Here is a 20,063-nt window from a genome sequence, read left to right on the forward strand (position 1 = left end):
GATACTCAATGTTGAGTTTTTGATTCTTACATTGGAATGGTTCTTAGGAGGAAGAAACTACTAAGAGAAACTAAAAATTCCTTTTAGCTTTTGTGGCGGTGGGGGGGGCGTAGTGGAGGAATTTTTGTGGCTATTAGAATATCAGTGCAGCAGGGCAGAACATTTTTCCACTCGTTTTTTTTCTTATGTCAGGCCTAGCACTCTGATCAGATTCAGTGTACAGCTCTTCCTGATCTGCCGTAAACAGAGAGACAAATAACTCTATAATGGCATTTTCATTCCAACACTGGAATTTTATGCCTTCACTGACTCAGAAGTATATTTAGTGAAGAATATTATGGGCTATCAGTGAGGGGAGAGTTTCAACCCAGGTGCTAGAGACAAAAGGAGAAAAAATACACTTCTTAAAAAAAACACACTTGTTGCTCAGAAAATCACCTGTTGATAATTTATATATTCCAAAGTATAGGCTCATTGGGAAAATACGAGCATACCATATCTCTACTTAATGTACCATTTCTCTTGTATCTTTTAAGGCATCAATGTAAATTTAATTTAGATGGCACGTTAAATATTTACAAGAATGCTCAATCATACTAAACAGCTGTCTGCACAATACACATGACAACTGAAAATGGTTGGGTTTTCTCTATGCTCCTTGTGCAAACTGCTGCAAAAGCAATGCAAGGTTAAAAAATATTTAAAAACAAAACAAACTAGGGTTGAGAAAGAACAGAGCAACAAAATGAATAAACATAAAATAAGAAATAGCAAATTTGTACTTCTTTATACGACCTCAGCAGTTTTCAGTATTTTGCTTTTTGTTTCAATGTCACTTACTCTTCAATGCATATTTGTCAAAAATAATTCTTAAAAATTGGACCTGGGAAAGTGGGATCATCTCAAATTGATCACAAAAAACTCTTGGGGAAAAAAAAAGCTTATAAAGGGGTGTAATCTTTACTCACTTTTCAGCAAACATTGGGGGTGAGTCAGCCCGCATGGAATGCAAGTCTTGCATTGTGTTCCATTCATTAATACAACTTTGGTCTGAATTAATGCAGCTCTCATAGTAACTGGTCCAAGTCAAAGCAATTCCTGATGGGTAGTAATTGTACCTACGTGCTATTTCGCAGGACTTGTGGAGAATTTGTAGTGCTGACCTATAAAACACAAATAATGGACGTGTTTTAAACCTTTCGTCTCTATAACCGTGCAAACAAATACCTTATTCAGGTCATCTTCATTGACATCTGACTTAGAAAGGAAATCTTACTATCCATGTCCCCTTTGAAAATAGAACATTTGAAGACTTTTGATTCCTTTGGAATTTGTGCTATTGATGTTTTCTTGCTGTTTATTTAAACTGTAAATGCCAATGACAGGCTGAGATAAATTACTGAGCTTAACAGGATGAGGGAAGGGAATTACTATCGCCAGAGGCAATCACTGACCTTTGGGTGTTTTGGTAATTGTGTGATCGCATTGAAATTAATTCACCTCTCTCAGTCTACTGATTCACTAAGGATTCTGCTAGTTCCCCTGATGAGGTTGTCAGTATATAATGTCTGAACAAAAATTGGTCAAAATAAAATAAAAACAAGGGTTTTAAAGTTACTTACAGTTTTTCTAATTTATGCATAGTGCTAATTCTTTTCAAGATGCATGAGGCTTTATGACCATTGAAGTTCATTCGTTGAGTACACTAACTCTCCTATTAAGGCATCTAATTATATTTTGAATAAATCAAATATCTTTCCCTATATTATCTTGCAAAATCATTCCAAACATTTATCATTCTTTGAGCTAAGATGATTTTCATGGTGTATTTCTCCAAATTTACTTTTTCCTTTAGATAGAGACAGACTGTACATGAAGTAATTCAAATACAGGTAGTTACAACTAACAATTTTAGTGGCATTTTAAGGTTCACTGATACAGACACTGCCAATAGGTGTACATTGCCATCTTATCTAGTACAAACCAGAATTTTACTGTAATGTAACCTGAGTTAAATATTGAGCTGCAGTGAAGAATCTGAGAAGAGAGGTAAGTTTATGAAATCAGTATATACTATACTGCAAAATCAGAAAACTTTTAGCAATCCACAGCCCGAGTACCCTTTCACATGTTTCATGCACCCATTATCACTGCTAACCTCCACATCCTCTAACTCAAACTCTTCCCAGTCTTGCTTCACTTTATTTGATACTTGACTGATCTTCAACTTTATGTCTCAACTTCTACTTGCCTAACTGTACTACACAAATCTACACTCCAGAAATTGATCTTTCAACCATTATACTGCTGTAATTTTCAATTCATATCTACAATCACTTTCTTTAGTTACTTCTTCCAGTTGTTCAAAAGATCCTTAAAAACCTCATTATTGAATCACGCCTTTAGCTCCCTTTAATTCTATCTGTTCTCAGGCTTGATGTTGTCTTCTCTCATGTAAAGTGCTTAGATATAGTTCTATGTTAGGTTCACTATATAAAATAATTTTCTACTTGTTGTTTGTGTTCATCTTATCTTCCCATCATCAACCCAAAGTCCATGCTAGCTTCTAATAGTCGGGTTGATCCAGCCATGGGCACATCGAGTTACAACATTAAGGTACTTCCTTGGTTTGCCCAATAGGATAATATCTTTCCTAGTGATTTTTCCCTTCCCCTAAGTTACATCAGTTTAGTGAAATGGCTACTAAAGAAAGTTTCCATCCAGTTTACAAGCCCAATAATCATTATGACATCAATGTGGGCATTTGTCTCACATTCCAGAAGTACATATTAGAAGATAGACCAATCATTCTACAAAATCAAGTAAATTATATCAGTCAATAAAACAGCAATAGGGAATACAATACATTACTTACCACATGGCTTGTACAGAAACTGGCTTGAAGATATGAATGCGATCCACTGTACTCACACTGAATCCACTGAAGTAAAAGAGAATTGTTATATAACACTATCCAGGTAGCAACAGCTTATTTAAAACACCAGAGGCAATATTCTTAAAGTGCAATTTCACAATTAAGTGCTGTAAACAAACTTATTCCTAAATGTATTCACTATGGTTAGCATGTTTTATTAGTGGATTTAGTGAAAAACTTCTTTTCAGTTGTACTCTGGAGGCCTGAAAGCACCTCAAAAGACTTAATCCATTAGCCAAAGGCACCCCTTATTGAGCACGCCTGTTACCCACCATTTTTATTATGTTTGCTCTCTGTCAAGCAAAACAATGGTTTTCAGTAAGACCAAAGTCTAAAAGGGCTTGTGAACAATATAAAAGCAGGAAAAAATATAGGGCTGAATTTCCGCCCCCCCCCGCCCCCATTGTGGGGGGGGGTGGGCGGGAGCGAGCGCGAACCTTGTGCGCCGCCATTTTACATGGGCAGGCCAATTAAGCCCCGCCCAGTGTGATGCAACCCGGAAGTGCTGAGCGCTCCCTGTGCGGGCGGGGGTGGATTCCCTGGTCAGGGGCTGCGCTCTTTCACGCAGATGCGCGAAAGAGCACAGAAATCTCCCTAAGGCACCTCCATGCCTCAGGGAGATCAGTTTAAGTTCTGGAATATTCAGTAAAGGTGAAAAAAACATTTTAAGGACATGTCCTCTCATGTGAAACTGTCACATGTGCTGGGACATGTCCATTAATTTTTTCAAAAACTTTTATTTAAATAATAAACCCTTCATGAAACCTCATTTCACCCGTGGATGAGGTTTCATTAAAATTGTGAAGGCCGCCCTGGGCTCTTCGCCTGCCCGCCAACCTTAAGATTGGACGAGCAGCATTCTTAACAACTTTAATTATTTTGTTAATGGCCTTAATAGGCCTTTGACAGCTCGGCGGGCGTGCAGCTGACACGGCTGCGCGCCCGCCAAACTGACAATCTAAATGACGTGCGGTGACGTTGGGACGCCCACCTGATGTCACTGCGCGTCATTTTATGGGTCGGTGAGCGGGCCTTGCCCCCGCTCGCCGATGGGAAAATTCTTCCCATAGAATTGGCATAGAAGGATATGAGTGTTGTCATCCAGTGGAACGTTTAAAATTGCCATCTCCTTCACATTCAATCCAACGTCTTAAATTCTTAAGCATCATTTAATCTTGTAATGTTGAAAAATGTAAAATGTCAGCAGTGCATCAATATTGAATGTGTATAAGTGCCAAGCAATGCTTCAAGTCACTGAAGTACCAAATGCTGTGTCACAAAAAGGCAAAGCCACCTTACATTGTTCCTACACAGCTCCGAGGCCTCATCTATTGCTACCACATCGCAGTTGGCGCATATTTCTAGTGTTGCTAGTCGGAGGAAATGTGTGTTTGAGACAAATGACCCTGCGACCTTTACCGACTTTATGGTCTCAAAGTCATCACCATAAAGAAAGTGGGCCACCACTGGGGGAACGGGGGATGGGCTGCCATTGGGGAGTCCCACTACAAGAAGGGTGGAGGTGCGATGCAGCAGGCCTTGCAAGCCTGTTGGAAAGTAGGTAGCATCTGTTCTGCCTAAAAAGCAGCATTTCTTTTAACCATAAAATTGTGATTCCTCCTGTAGACTCTGTGCAAACCAATACTCGGAGCACTTGTTCCAAAGAGACGCTTTGTTCCCCACCCCCACATGCCTTCCACAGAATGTTGAATACTGAAGGCAGTCAGCCAGACTACCCCTGCATCCAGTATGAACTGGGAAATAGAGAGAAACCCTCATTGCAATGTCACTTGTGGGCAGATACATTTTATGCTGCCAGACAGACCCTCTGGAACGGGACAGGGTACAAGCTGATAAAACAGTGGAGGGCATTCCCAAATCCACCATAATACAAGAGGAATGGAGCAGAAAAGCTTAGGCCCTAGCTTCCATTTCAGAATTGAATTGGCAGAGGCTTAACTGCAGGTTAGATAACATTAGAATTACACAATCGATCTGAAAGAGAAAGATAGATTAATGTTTCAAGCAGCGCACTTAGAATTGAGTTTCTAGTTAGTTGAAAGGACGTGTAAAAGCAGCATTAAAAGCAAAAGTGCTTTAATCACTGAATAAGCACCGATGTGTATACTCTGCTGCATTTTGTGGAGTCCCTCCTTGCAATCCATGCAGTACTTTTTGACTTTTTGTCTTGTGCCTCTTTCCACCTGCAAATCATTGTCTCTGGAGTTCCCAAAGATCGATCTTTAGCTGCATTCTATATTTCATCTACATGCTTCCCCTTGCCGATATAATTTGTAAACATGGAAGCAGTTTAGGACTCCATTGAAATTTGAATATCGACTGCCTGTTAAAACACTCATAGTTATGTCTAGAGTCCAGACCAAGTACTGAAGGGAAGTCTATACAGCTTGTAACCATGCTTTTCTTGATTTAAAAGTCCTCAATACAACCACAGGGTACAAACGCAAATGCCCCATACTAGCATTTCTCTCCTTTTCTTCAATTGTTGTTTAAAAAATTATTTTATAAATTGCATTAGTATCTTGAAGTCTTACTGAGATTTAAAAAATAATACTTTGGGCATTTCAGCAATGTGTTCTTTTCACTAGCACAAGTGTTTATCGAGATATTTACCAGTAAAAGCTACTATAAATGTAATTAATATAATCAACTCCCCTGTCAATTCTTTGGAAACCTTGTATTTTATGCGTTACAAAAAGTGTACAATATAATTGAACAGCATTACAAAATTTCAATGGAAAAAGTTAGTCAAAGACTTAAAATTAAGAAGTAGTCTGATAATACAAAGTTTAAAAACGTTCAGCAAACCAGGTTTTTGAATGGATAAACCCCAATATCCAAAGTTAGGTGATTCCAGACTCTCATAGATATGATGCATAATTTCATAGAAACTAAGCTTTAAAAAGTTAAATTAAAAATGCTGGGAAAATTTCAATGTAGGAAATTGAGTCTTGTAGGTTTCCTTAAACCCCTCTAAGAACGGGGTAATCCCTTATCACCCACAATGAGAGTAGAAACAGGTTGGCTAAACAAAGAAATTCCTTGCATTTAAACACAAAATTTTAAGCCAAGGACACAGATAAGTGTTATACTATATTAAGGATTATACTACATTAACAATTATGATTTTAGCCAGTCCTACTTTTTCTTTCTTAATTATGGAGGAATCCAGTTCCTTACCCATCTCCATCCAAGTGAATCTTTGTGTCACACCAGAGTGGAAGGGTCATTCCTATAGTACATGTATTACTAGAGAGAAAAAAGGTCAGCATTAAAGTATGATGATCAGTTTAGTAACGTGTCACGCATCTGTTTTATGAAGGTGCATCTGACACTTTAAAAACTATTCAGAGCAGGAAAACAATCTTAATTCAAATTTCATAGTCTAAATTATTCAAATGAACTACAATAGTTAATAACACCTCTAGTGACCAAAAGGGCATGGCCATAAACTAGATTAAATTGGCTCTGTGTTAATAAGTGAATGTTGCATTGAGTTTCCAAAAAAAAAAGACTTGGTGGCCTCTTTCCCTATTTTCCCAAAACGCTTTGCATAAAAAAGTGTTCAAAGAAAAAGTTCATAATGCAGATCTACAATTGCTTTGTCCGCCAATATTATTTATTTAACAGGAAGTCTATGCTGTCTGTTCTGGTGCTTAGTTTAGCTACAGCAATCCAAAACTAACTTCACTACTCTGCAGGGTCCCACAGCTCTGTATTTTCCTCTGGTTCAAGTACTTATTCAATTTCCCCTTAAAAATGCAATGGTCTGAAGCACTCCAGGCTCCAACAATCCTTTGGAAACAAATTTCACCTAACTTATCTCTCTCTCTCTCTCACTCACAGGGACAATTTTAAATATGAGCCCTCATCACTGACTCTCTAGCCAAAGGAAATAGTTTTCCTAATTATGCTGCTTCAGTGAAAATGGCCCCAGTATCCTCTTACTTTCCTCATAACTAGCATTTTTCATTCCTGGTATCATCTAATCAAAATAACACAACACTTTTTTATGCAAAAGACTGAAAATTCTTTCTGGACTCCCACTGCTTAACTTTCTTCTCCTAATGTACCTCCTCCCTGTCCCCTCCCCATAAATGCTTAACACACTATATACCTCTCTTTACTTGCGAAGTCAATTCCCAGAAGAACATTCTCTTCTGTATCTTGTTGTCCATTAGTATAGACAACTACCATGTATCGGATTCGATCAGCAGACATGCTTTCCAAACGTACAGCCTGTGGGAGCAAACCAATTCCAAAGAGTTTCAGCAAAAGATTAAACATATTAATCCTATTGTCAGCTAGGTTTGGTTACTCCACTGCTCTTAGCATTGTAATTAGTTAAGAAGTTTGTCTGCAAATACTATTGATTACTGGGGGAACCCAAATACAGAGCGGTGCAAAAGCACGAATAATGTATCTGGGTGACCTGGAACTGCCACTCCACTTTTTTCTGCCACAGAGAAATTGAAGTTATCAAGTTGGCTCTCCAAATATTCATCAGATTTGCAAATTTGTCTTCCCCTCAATTTGTTTTCTCCTGCCGTTTCTGAAAGCACTAAATCTGTAGACTTCCATGGACACCATTCTCCTCTTGTACCTTGCCATTAGTGATTTTTATTTTGTGGACCCTAAATGTGTTAATAAGCTACTTGCCAACAGGGTGAATCACATACAATCCTAATCATGTCTGTTCCCAACATACCAACTTACATTAGAAGTCATTGGATAGCAATCAAAAGTAGAAACTGATTTTCCTCTCCCAAACTAAAAGGGAGAAGGCTAATTATATCCCAGCATCACTGTGGCTGAGGGCAGCTAATTCAGCGCTGATCAGGGATCAAACATGAGACTTCTTGGACTTGTATGGATCAGTAATTCATTGGAAAAACTCAGAACTATTGGGAGAGATAAATGATTGAGGTAAATTGATCAATGCTGTTAAATTCTTTCGAGTTATCAACAGTCACAGATTGCAACTCTTTCGAGTACAATCACAGTTCTTGGTTTCTGGGAGTGGGACATGAACCCACAACCCTCTGATTCAAAGGCGAGGGTGCTATGAACTGAGCCACAGCTGACACCTCGCTTTCAATGCTGTTAAAGCAGTATCGGAGTAAATGACAGGATGATTGATTAAGTGAATGCTTTCCAGCTGCAACACTGATCTACCTTTCTGTGCTTCAACAGTTTATTGCCTATTTAATATTCCTCTATTCTTGTGGCTTTACTCTATTTTAAGTAAGTACTGTGCCATCAACAAGTATATCACATATAAGTTAAATGAGTGGGCAAAAAATTGGCAGATGGAGTATAATGTGGGAAAGTATGAACTTGTCCACTTTGGCAGAAGAATAGAAGTGCAGCATATTATTTAAATTGGGACAGATTGCAGAACTCGCTGGTACAGAGGGACCTGGATATCCTGGTACTGTACATGAGTCACAAAGGTTAGTGTGCAGATACAGCAAATGATTAGGAAAACAAATAGAAAGTTGTCATTTATTGTAGGAGGAATGGAATATAAAAGTAGGGATGTTTTGATTCAATTATCTTGGATCCTCATTTAGAGTATTGCATACAGTTTTGGTCTCTTTATTTAAGAAATTACATAATTGCATTAGAAGCAGTTCAGAGAAGGTTCACTCAACTGATTCCTGGGATGAGGAGGCTATCCTATGAGGAAAGGCTGGACAGGTTGGACCTGAATCCATTGGAGTTTAGAAGAATGAGAGGTGATCTTATTGAAACACATAGGGTGGGATTTTCTGGCCCTGCCCACCGTCCAGTCCCACTGAAAGTTAATGGACTTCTGGCTGGGGTGCAAATTCTCCCGCAGCAGTCCCACCACGAAAGAGTTGGAAAATCCTGGCCATAAGATCATGAGGGGACTAGACAGGGTGGATGCTGAGAGGATGTTTCCCTTTGTGGGAAAGACTAAAACTAGGGGACTTCTTAAAACTTCTTAAAATAAGGGGTCTCCCATTTAAGACAGAGATGAGGAGAATTTTTTTCTCTGAGGGTTGAGAGTCTGTGGAACTGTTCCCCAAAGCGCAGTGGAGGCAGGGTCATTGAATATTTTTAACTCACTTGTCAATCAAAAAGCTAAGAATTTGGAAGGAGAGTGGAGTTGAGGCCACAATCAGATAAGCCATGATCTTATTGAATGATAGAGCAGGCTCAAGGGGCTGGATACATAGGAGACCAGGGCAGAAAATAGGAAAATGGTGGAAGCACTTTTGTCTCCCAATTCAAGATGTGCTTAAACAGAGTTAAGAATTTTCCCGCATGCAACTGGAGGGCTTACTTTGGGTCCTGTGGAAGTTCTAGGATCAAGCTGTGCATTGAATTTGTGGCAAAAAATGGGTGCAAGGAAGGAGAGTTCAGGCCTACTCTGACCAGCAGGTATATGTCACACATTTGCCAAAGCTCTTCACATGGGGGTCTGGAATAAGCAGCTGGTGATTAGCAAGCCTGATGCATTCCATTGAACTTCACACCCAGGACATCTAGCTGCCTGATACATTGCAAGCTGTGCTATATAACTTCCATCACATTGATGCCTATTGTGCAGTTGTTATGGAAACTGAGCAATGGTACAAATTCTTCTGAAAAGCCTTACTTGAAAACTGGTTACAAGATCAAACATTTCTATATCTAGGGATTAGTCCTTATCTTAATTGGATTGCAGAGACATTAGCAGTTGCTACTGAATCCTCACATTTCCAACTAACAGATTCATCATTCAATGACAGATAGCATCTACCCAGCTGTGATCCTGAGTGTACTTGCAAAACACATGTTAACGTTTAGTTGATCTGCTCACTATGCTGCTCAGGAAATTTTCTTGTAACTGCTACTTCACCAAGGAAGACTCAAACCCATATTCATCAGTTGTTTCACGGTCAACTAGTGACAACCCTCCTTGATTTAGGGGAAGTGGGGATAGAAAAAAGGAAAGAGGGGTCTCTTTGGGGTTAACTTGGCTCCAATGTTTTTCTTGCTGCATATTAATGACTTGGGCCAGGATTTTTACAGCCCCACCGTGGCGTCTCTCCCAGTGAGCCATTTAAATCTCCATTCAGTTCGGCCAGACCGTAATATCCCACTGGGTGGGAGGGGAACTAAAATCCTGGCCCTGGACTTGGGTGTACAGGGCATAATGTTAAAATTTGCAGATGACAGAAAACTTGGAAGTATCGTGAACTGTAAGGAGGGAAGTGATAAACTTCAAGATGACTTAGACAGGCTGGGTGAATGGATTGAACGTGGCAGCTGAAATTTAATGCAGGGAAGCGTGAAGTGATTCACTTTAGTAGAAAGAACAAGAGGCAATATAAAAGGGATAATTCTAAAAGGATGCAGAGCAGAGGTTTCTGGGGCATGTATGTGCACAAATCATTGAAGGCGGTAGGGCAGGTTGAGAAAGCAATTAAAAAGGCATATGGAATCCTCAGTTTTATAAATAAAAGCATAGACTACTAAAGCAAGGAAGTTATGATGAAACTTTATAAAATACTGGTCTGGCCTCAACTGGAGTAGTGTGTCCAATTCTGCCACACTTCAGGAAGGATGTGAAGGCTTTAGAGAGGATACAGAGGTTTACAAGGATGATTCCAGGGATGAGGGACTTCAGTTACATGGATAGATTGGAGAAGATGGGCTGTTCTCCTTAGAGAAGGTTGAGAGGAGATTTGATAGAGGTGTTCAAAATCATGAGGGTCCAGACAGAGTATATGGAGAGAAACTGTTCACATTGTCAGAAGGGTCAAGAATGAGAGGACATTGATATAAGGTGAAGAGCAAAAGAACCAATGGCGACATGAGGAAAAATTTTTAAGCAGTAGTGGTTAATACCTTGAATGCACTGCCTTAGATTGTGAATAGAGGCAAATTCAATCATGGCTTTTAAAAGGGAATTGGATAAATACCTGAAGTGAAAAAGATTTGCAGGGCTATGGGGAAAGGGCTGGGGACTGTGATAAGGTGATTGCTCTTGCAGAAGCCTGGCAGATACAACAGGCTGAATAGCCCCCTTCTGTGCTGCAACCACTCTTGGTTGACATGCCTGGTGATAGAAGATTGGAACAGGATCAACATTCACTGACGCACTGTAATCAGATGCCAGTGTACAGGACTTTAGGAGACTTTTATGATTGACCAGTCAGCTTGACTCATTAAAATAGGACATGGACACATTGATCAATCATTAGGGCTGGAATTTATCACACTCAGATTCGAACAAATTTGTATGCTAACATTGGCATGATGGTCTTGCTTGGCAAGTAACAGGAACTTCAGTGCTCTGACGCAATAAGCAGTACAGATTTAGCTATGTGAAACCCAAGCAGCAGCCGTGCGCAATGGAGGTTTCCAAGCTTTGGCTATTACCAGCGTGGATTTCAGTAGCTTGCTTTGGATACCCATGATGTTTTCACACATCAGTCACTCCATTCATCAAGGAAAAAAGTTAGGACACAGTCTCTTGCTTCTCTTACCAGCTTTATCCTGTCTTCAGGGCGGAGGTGGTTGATCATCACTTGAAGATGTAGCTGTAGATCTCCTGCAGTAAAAAAGATTTTGTTTGAAAACCATAGCGATTTAAAATATTTTTTAATCTTTCATTTCAAATTGGCTTTTAGTGAAATCTTGGAAGAACAGCTACAAAATGGACAGGGCATGGTACAGGACATTTGTTTATGATTAGCTACACCATGAAATATTGATGCAGAGTGGGCACATGACACTCCAAGTTATGTTGCGTTATGCATAATCATCACAAAGTGGGAGTAGGCAGAACAAAAATCACGGAAAGGGAAGCACAACTCAAAATTTTCAAATAATGATAAAATTCAATTATATGCATGTAGAGGGGTAAAAGCAGTATTCTTAGTTTACAATAGATGTTATCTGTTTATCCAACTTCTACTTACTTTGATCTCTAATTTGAAACAAATCACAAGATTAACTGAATCATTTAAAGGAAAATGCAGCAGATTCCTCTAATACCAGGGATAAAATAACGCTTGCTTGAAATAGAAAATAAATCACCAATACATCTAGATAAAGTGCTGAAAGAGGCGCTGAAAGATTTGACAGCTTATAGTCTTCTTGTGATTTTTCATAGGGAGAACTGTAAATTTAGACAGAAAACAGAAGCTTAGACAAAGTTTCACAGAAACTTTCACAACAATTCTTGAGTAAAAAGGCGTTACATTGCAGGTAGGATCTGTGGCGACCAGAAAAATAAAAGGAGTGGATGGTGTTCTACTATGAAAAACTGTAGGGCTCTGTAAATATTTCATTTGTCATCAGCATCCTACCATTTACATAAGATGATGGGCATGCAATAAAACAAATCTGTTGGAGATGGGGTAGCTTCAGATGGTGCATTTTTGCTGATGGTTGAAGAGACCAATCCATGAGAGGCAAGTTCTGCCACAAGTGCCACATATGAGGTGGTTATCATGTGTCGCTGTGGGTAGTTGTTTTCAGTGTTAGTGCTGGTCGCCAAGCTGCTGCAGTCACTGATCATCGTGGCAGTGCATACCAGCCCACGGGTGATGTCGCCATTTTCCTCTGTGGTCAGTTTGTGCCTCCCAGATGCAAAATTTAATGTTAATTTTGTTCATTTCGCGCTTGCAAGCACCCTTGAAGTGGAGTTTTGGCCGTCCCATTGATCTTCTGGCTCCTAAAACCTCAGCATACAGAAAATCCTTGGGTACACATCATCATCCAGCCAACGAAGTTGCATCTGCTTGGTGAGAGCCAATGTCTTTGGGAGACTTGGCTTTGAGAGGACTGGCACAATCATGATTTTGTCCTTCCACAAGATGCTCAGAATGTGCCATAAACAGTGAAAATGAAAGTTGTTGAGCTTCCTTTCCTCCAAGTTACCCATGTTTCACAGCCATACAACAAGGTGCTGAGAACACAGGCCTCATTAACCAGCATCATGGTCCTAGGAGTCAGCTTGATGTTATTCCACACACATTTTATGAGTCGGTCAAAGGTGGTAGCTGCTTCCTCTATTTCGAGTTCTGCATGAAGAGACAGGTTGTCTGTCATTGTGGACCCAAGGCAGCAGAATTTGCTAATCACTTGCAGTAGGATATTATTTAGAGTGATCAAGGGTGAAGATGTGACACCCTGTTACATAACCACCATTTTCTTGATGCTTAATAGTTAGGGGGAACAAGTTACAGGCATGGGAGAGACAATCCATAAGTCTTTCATATAAGTCAGTAAATTAATAAGGAATTGTTCAACAAGTAATTGTTATAAAACCCTGTTTTATATCAAAAGATGACATATTTTGTGGCTTCAACCCACTCAAACAAAGTTTTAAAAAGACTCAAGTGTCATAAACAGCAGGTCTCAAAATGGCCAAACATTTAGTTAACTTCACCTGGCAATTTACAAGCCTATCAGAATGGAGTCAGGATCTTGATGTAGCCAACCAGAGACAAGAAGCTTAAATGTGTGTGAATTGCCATCTCCTGAATTACTCAAAGACATTCAGACACAATCTAATTATTTAGGTGGGTGAGCACCAAGCCATTAAACTCAATCACTTTGGACAATGGACCCCAGCTGAGACGAGGGCCCCACCGACCACTTTAATCTAATCACTATAAACAATGGACCTGGCATGAGCTTGTTATGACCACGTTTGGTAACTGGCTAGCTTGCAAAGGAGAGTCATGGAGAGACAGCAAGTTCTTTTAAGAAAGATTGCTGCCACTGCAATTGCAGGAGGTGCATTTACCTGACATGCAGTCGCAGTGCCTGTGACACCACTGCTTGTCACAGCAGCTGTCTGCATAAAAGAATAGGACCATCCATAATATTGAGCAATGTAAAGATATTTAAACACGTGCAACATCAATAAAATGTGTTTTTCTTTTCACATGATTAAGGATTGCAGTCCTCACAGAATATTGAACCCCAAAGCATCAGTTAAAAATCCTGAGATTGTATTTGCAACTTGCTTGTTGCCCTGTTCGCTGCCTCACTGGCCACCCTGCTCCTGAACCCTCACTGCCTCCCTCTCACTTGCAGCCCTTTACCCTTGCTGTCTATAGGCAGCGAGTGCAGTGGCGAGTGAAGAGGCCAAGGGTTGGGAGCGGAAGGGGGCGAGCAGAGCGATGAGTGGAGGGGTGAACGAGGTGAGCAAGTGGGTGGCGAGTGATCAATGGGTGCATAAAGATGACATCAGCGGCACCATACATGCGCTGAGGGCGTGGAGTCAGTGCTGCCTTCCTGTTCCATGCTCACAATGATGATATCAGCAACATCGACTTCCTGTTTTAGTGCAGTAGCAGGAGATAGTGTTTAAGAAACTGCTTTTCCAGGGCCAGAGACCAGAAAGACCTTGAGTGGGTAACTGCAAGAAGAGGACTTGTAGTTCCTCCCTCTCTCCAGCCATTCTGCAAGCTTGTGCCCCGCCTGTATCTGACCACTCAATCATCCCAGGCAGCATCCTCAATGTAAACAAAGCAGCTGCTGGCTTCAGAAGAAAAGACATAAATCGTCAGTCAATATTTTAAGTGCTTTGACTCGACAAAATCTGGAAAGATTACCGAAACCAGCCTGAAACCCTCCAAGTCATCAATCTACAGGATCCGTATATGAGTGACTTTCTTTTAGGTCTCAAACAATTTAACCTACCCTCCCTCTTTAAAACTTACTTGTGTGTGTGAACCTCTTGAATGCTTGTGAGAGAGTTGGAGGTTTGTTTTTATTATTTTTACATATCAGGTGTTAAGTACAATAAATATTTCCTTTTCTTTTAAAACTTACAAGAAAACCTGTCTGTGTGCACCTTTTACAGTCACAGCACTTGAACAGTTAAACACTCACTGAACTGGTAAGCACCGGTCAACCAAGAGGTGGACAGAGAGTGGAGCCATTCTACCACTCCTCACCTGGCCATAACAGTAATCATTAAATGCTTGGCTAAAGGTTTTTTTTTCGATAAATTGACTTTTGAGCAATACTTAAATGTTACTCACGTACATTATTTTGAAAAAAATCATAACATTACTTGAAGTAATCTTTCTTGCCACCACTATATCTAATTTGAACTAGAGCACCAACTATTTTAATTGCAGCAACTTGGTATAAGAGTTTCTTTAAATGAATGTCTGGTAACATACTTGTCATTTTTCATGTGTGATCCTAGGCAGTGAATGCCAGCGGGGTATTCAACCACATTCATCACTTCATGCATCAGTATGTTTATTAGATCGCTCATTTCACATTCAGAGATAGCATTTTCCAGCAGAAATCACTTAGTGATCATAAATGTAAACAGAAACTGATTTTCCCACTCCCTAGTGAACAGCTACCTCGTTTAAATATAACGCCATCAACCATTGACAAAATGAAGAGCAGCTAACTCGGTTATGCTAATAATTGAACCTGGGACCTTCTAGATGATATTGCTTAGTGCACAGTGCCTATAACTACTAAGTAATCAAGGGAATATGAATAAACAATTGTTATCGCAGATGGATTTATTAATCAGTATCGACTCAAATTATTCAAGTATCAACACCTTTAGGATTAAGCTTTCATATTAATCTTTGAACTATAGTTATGTCTGAGACACACACTATAATAATGTCTAAAAACTGGAGTGCACATTTGGACAATATTTTGCTCTCTTCTCACCTTCTGCCCCTATTATAACGTTCATGAACAAATTTCAGCAATTTTATAAGTAAAGCTTAACATGCAGTTCCTCGGACGGCCCGCTTCTACCTCCTATCCAAAATCCACAAACAGAACTGTCCCGACAGACCGATCATGTCAGCCTGTTCCTGCCCCACGGAACTCATTTCTTGCTATCTTGACTCCATTCTCTCTCCCCTTGTCCAGTCTCTTCCTGCCTACATCCGCGACTCCTCTGATGCCCTCCATCAATCAACAATTTCCAGTTCCCTGGCCCCAACCACCTCCTCTTCACCATGGACGTCCAATCCCTCTACACCTCCGTCCCCCACCGGGATGGTCTGAGGGCTCTCCGCTTCTTCCTCGAACAGAGGCCCGCACAATCCCCATCCATCACTACTCTCCTCCGTCTGGCTGAACTTGTTCTCTCACTGAACAATTTCTCCTTAAACTCGTCTCACTTCCTCCAAATAAAAGGGTACCCGCATGGGCCCCAGTTATGCCTGCCTCTTTATGGGGTATGTGGAACATTCCTTGTTCCAGTCCTACTCAGGCCCCCTCCCATAACTCTTTCTCTGGTACATCGATGACTGATTCGGTGCCGCCTCATGCTCTCGTCTGGACCTGGGAAAATTTATTAATTTTGCTTCCAATTTCCACCCCTTCATCATTTTCACATGGTCCATCACTGACACGTCCCTCCCCTTCCTTGACCTCTCTGTCTCAATTTCTGGTGATAGACTGTCCAGCAATATTCATTACAAGCCTACCGACTCCCACAGCTACCTCGACTACAGCTCCTCACACCCCACTTCCTGTAAGGACTCCATCCCATTCTCTCAGTTCCTTCGCCTCCGTTGCATCTGTTCTGATGATGCCACTTTCAAAAACAGTTCCTCTGACATGTCTTCCTTCTTCCTTAACCGAGGTTTTCCACGCACGGCGGTTAACAGGGCCCTCAACTGTGTCCGGCCCATCTCCCGCACATTTGCCCTCACTCCTTTCTCTCCCTCCCAGAACCATGTCCTCACTTATCACCCCACCAGCCTCTGTATTCAAAGGATCATCCTCCGCCATTTCCACCAACTCCAGCGTGATGCCATCACCAAACACATCTTCCCTTCACTCCCCCGGCGGCATTCCGCAGGGATCGTTCCCTCCGGGACACCCTGGTCCACTCCTCCATCACCCCCTACACCTCAATCCCCTCCCATGGCACCTTCCCATGCAACCGCAGAAGGTGCAACACCTACCCCTTTACTTCCCCCCATCTCACTGCCCAAGGGCCCAAACACTTCCTTCAAGTTAAGCAGCGCTTCACTTGCACTTCCCTCAATTTAGTCTACTGCATTCGCTGCTCCCAATGCAGTCTCCTCTACATTGGAGAGACCAAACGCAGACTAGGCGACCACTTTGCGGAACACCTTCGGTCTGTCCGTAAGCATGACCCAGACCTCCCTGTCGCTTGCCATTTCAACACACCACCCTGCTCTCATGCCCACATGTCCGTCCTTGGCCTGCTGCAATGTTCCAGTGAAGCTCAACGCAAACTGGAGGAACAGCACCTCATCTTCCGACTAGGCACTTTACAGTCTTCCGGACTTAATATTGAATCGACAATTTCACGTCATGAACTCTCTCCTCCATCCCCACCCCCTTTCCGATCCCCCTTTTTCCAATAATTTATATATTTTAAAAATATATTTTTCTTTTTCCACCTATTTTTAAATCTATCGTTTTATCTCCACCTTTTAGCCCATTTCGATATCTTCCCCCCACCCCACCCCCACTAAGGCCATCTGCCGCTTGGTTGTCCTGCTTTCTACCCTTAATGTCACCATTAGCACATTCCTTAGATAATATCACCACCGTCAACACCCCTTTGTCCTTTTGTCTACGACATCTCTGGTAATCTCTTCTTTGCCTCCACCTATCACTGGCCCTCTATCCAGCTCTACCCGTCCCACCCCCCTCTACCAGCTTATATTTCACCACATTTCTATATTTCTTTAGTCTGATGAAGAGTCATCCAGATTCAAAATGTTAACTGTGTTCCTCTGTGCAGATGCTGTCAGACCTGCTGAGTTTTTCCAGCTATTTTTGTTTTTGTTTCAGATTTCCAGCATCCGCAGTATTTTGCTTTTATCTTAACATGCAGTTGTTGGTCTCAACAATAATTTGTAAATAATGACAAAACTCACATAAAAGACTTTTCAAATTATAATTTTGTTTCCTGTAACTACTATATATTCCAGTCCTCCCTGTACCCACCAGTCATAGAAAATCTCAAGCATATCAGTGGAACTATGTATTCCCTCCTCAGAGACGCCCGGGGCGGACACAACTGTGGAAAAGGGGCAGGCAGCTGGATTGAAAATGACTCGATTAACAGCTGTGTTGAATAGTTCGGTCACATTGTTCAATCATCCTAATTTAAGCTCCCTTGTCTAGTTCTGTCATACAATTCTAGCAGTCTGCAATAGTCTTTCAGTCTTTCTCTGTAATCTTTTTCAGCCCCATAACACTCAGCTGTCAGCACTCACCTGTCTCTGGCCTCTTGAGCATCCTTGATTTTAATTGCTCCACCATTGGTGGCCATGTCTTTAGCTGCCTAGATCTCTACATCTGGGATTCCATCCCTAAACCTCTCCACCTCACTACCCCTCTTTCCTCCTTTTAAGATGCTTCTTAAAATCTACTTCTTTGACCAAGCTTTTGGCCATTTGCCCTAATGTCGCCGTACATGGTCCAGTGTTAAATTTGGTTTTACGATTGTTCCTATGAAGTACCCGGGGAAATGTTATTACATTAAAGGTGCTATATAAAAACAAGTTGTTATAATAGCTGTTATTGAAAGGATTCATTTAATGACACCTGAAAACTTGCTGGGATCCAAACACAAATGAAGGAAAGTCACATTTCTGTTTTTAGTCTTGGAAATGGTGCTGCTATTAAGAGATTTCCTTCAAATTAAAAGGAAAATGTCGCCTATTATTACTTTTTCCATCCTATTTCAAAATATACATTTTAGAGCTTACGGTACAAATGCACTGCAATGTGATAATGAACTAAACCAACCAATTCTTGGTCTTATGGTAGCTGATCACAGCCAGACTGTATAGTTATATAATTGTCTACAGTACATTTAAGCTGGGGAAGGCAAAGATAATTGCACAATCAATATCTTCACACACACTGCATGAATAAACATTGCAAAACATCTCGATTTATCCTTGGCTCAAATGTCAATGTCCTCTGATCTGCAATTATCATAAGTGATATCATGTTTGTCTTTCCGCTGCATTAGCTCAATTTTATCTCCATTTTTCGACAGACATTACTCAAACAAAAGCATTTTTAAATGTTGCTCTAATGTTAAGAGCCACAAAATTTTCTCAAGAGTTAGGGATAAGCAAATCACGTGTGTGGAAAAAGGAAAATATTCTCAACATATCAGAAAAAATGCGACTTCCATGTAATAAAAAACAAAATTTGACATTTAATCTCTGTAAATCAGAGACTTCGATTATAGGAAGTAGCTTTGTAGATTATATATTAGATCATTAATTTTCTGCTTCAGAGGACTAGTGGATAGAAATATGGAATGAGAGCCACAAAATATTGGTTAAAAACCTTGTAATGCCAAATAATGAAAACAGAATTACTTAATTTTAGTTACTAGTAGCTCTCACCCATCGTTTCCAGGATAACTATTTTAGTAATCCAAAAGGTCTAACAGAACCAAGACAAATGTTTAAATATAAGCAGCAGGATCTCAGTAAAATCTGCCAGGAAACAGAATAATGCAACAAAAGGGATGGCTACACCACTTGGCTTTAGTTACTCTTTAACAAGTTTGAACGTTTTAGATTATTGATTGTTTTAGCAGAAGCTTAACTGGACCAGGCACAAATACAGGTCAGAGGCTAGGTATTCTGCAGAAGTAACTCATCTTCTGACTCCTCACACTTTTATTCATAGGCAGTAATTAAATATTAGTAAGTCTGAAGCCTTTGCCTCTCAACATCAATTCTGTCCCCCCCCACCATCCCACATTGAAACCAGATTGTTCATAACCTCAGCATCGTATTTGCTTTGATCTGAGCATCTGGTCACATATCTTAAAAACAAAAAACTACTGCGGATGCTGGAAATCCAAAACAAAAACAGAATTACCTGGAAAAACTCAGCAGGTCTGGCAGCATTGGTGGAGAAGAAAAGAGTTGACGTTTCGAGTCCAATGACCCTTCAACAGAACTGAGTATAGTTAGGAGAGGGGTGAAATATAAGCTGGTTTAAGGTGGGGGGCGGGGGGAGAGAAGTTGAGGGTGGGGTGGTTGTAGAGACAAGCAAGCAGTGATAGGAGCAGAGAATCAAAAGATGTCACAGACAAAAGGATCAAAGAGGTGTTGAAGGTGGTGATATTAAC

The 20,063-nt window shown here is 40.6% G+C and overlaps 1 protein-coding gene across 1 annotated transcript in view; it reads right to left on the reverse strand.

Annotated features, from left to right (window-relative positions):
* The window catches only part of LOC144687862 (protein phosphatase Slingshot homolog 1-like), a 123,106-nt gene that overhangs the window by 58,980 nt on the left and 44,063 nt on the right, over positions 1-20,063 (reverse strand). The window contains exons 4-8 of the mRNA XM_078554412.1: positions 11,458-11,522; positions 7,074-7,195; positions 6,137-6,205; positions 2,876-2,941; positions 969-1,163 (exon numbers count right to left, since the gene is read on the reverse strand). Of these exons, the coding sequence (XP_078410538.1) occupies positions 969-1,163; positions 2,876-2,941; positions 6,137-6,205; positions 7,074-7,195; positions 11,458-11,522 (517 nt within the window). The remainder of the gene's footprint in view (positions 1-968; positions 1,164-2,875; positions 2,942-6,136; positions 6,206-7,073; positions 7,196-11,457; positions 11,523-20,063) is intronic.

The sequence above is a fragment of the Cetorhinus maximus genome, chromosome 12, assembly GCF_964194155.1.
Source record: "Cetorhinus maximus chromosome 12, sCetMax3.hap1.1, whole genome shotgun sequence".
Taxonomy (NCBI): Eukaryota; Metazoa; Chordata; class Chondrichthyes; order Lamniformes; family Cetorhinidae; genus Cetorhinus; species Cetorhinus maximus.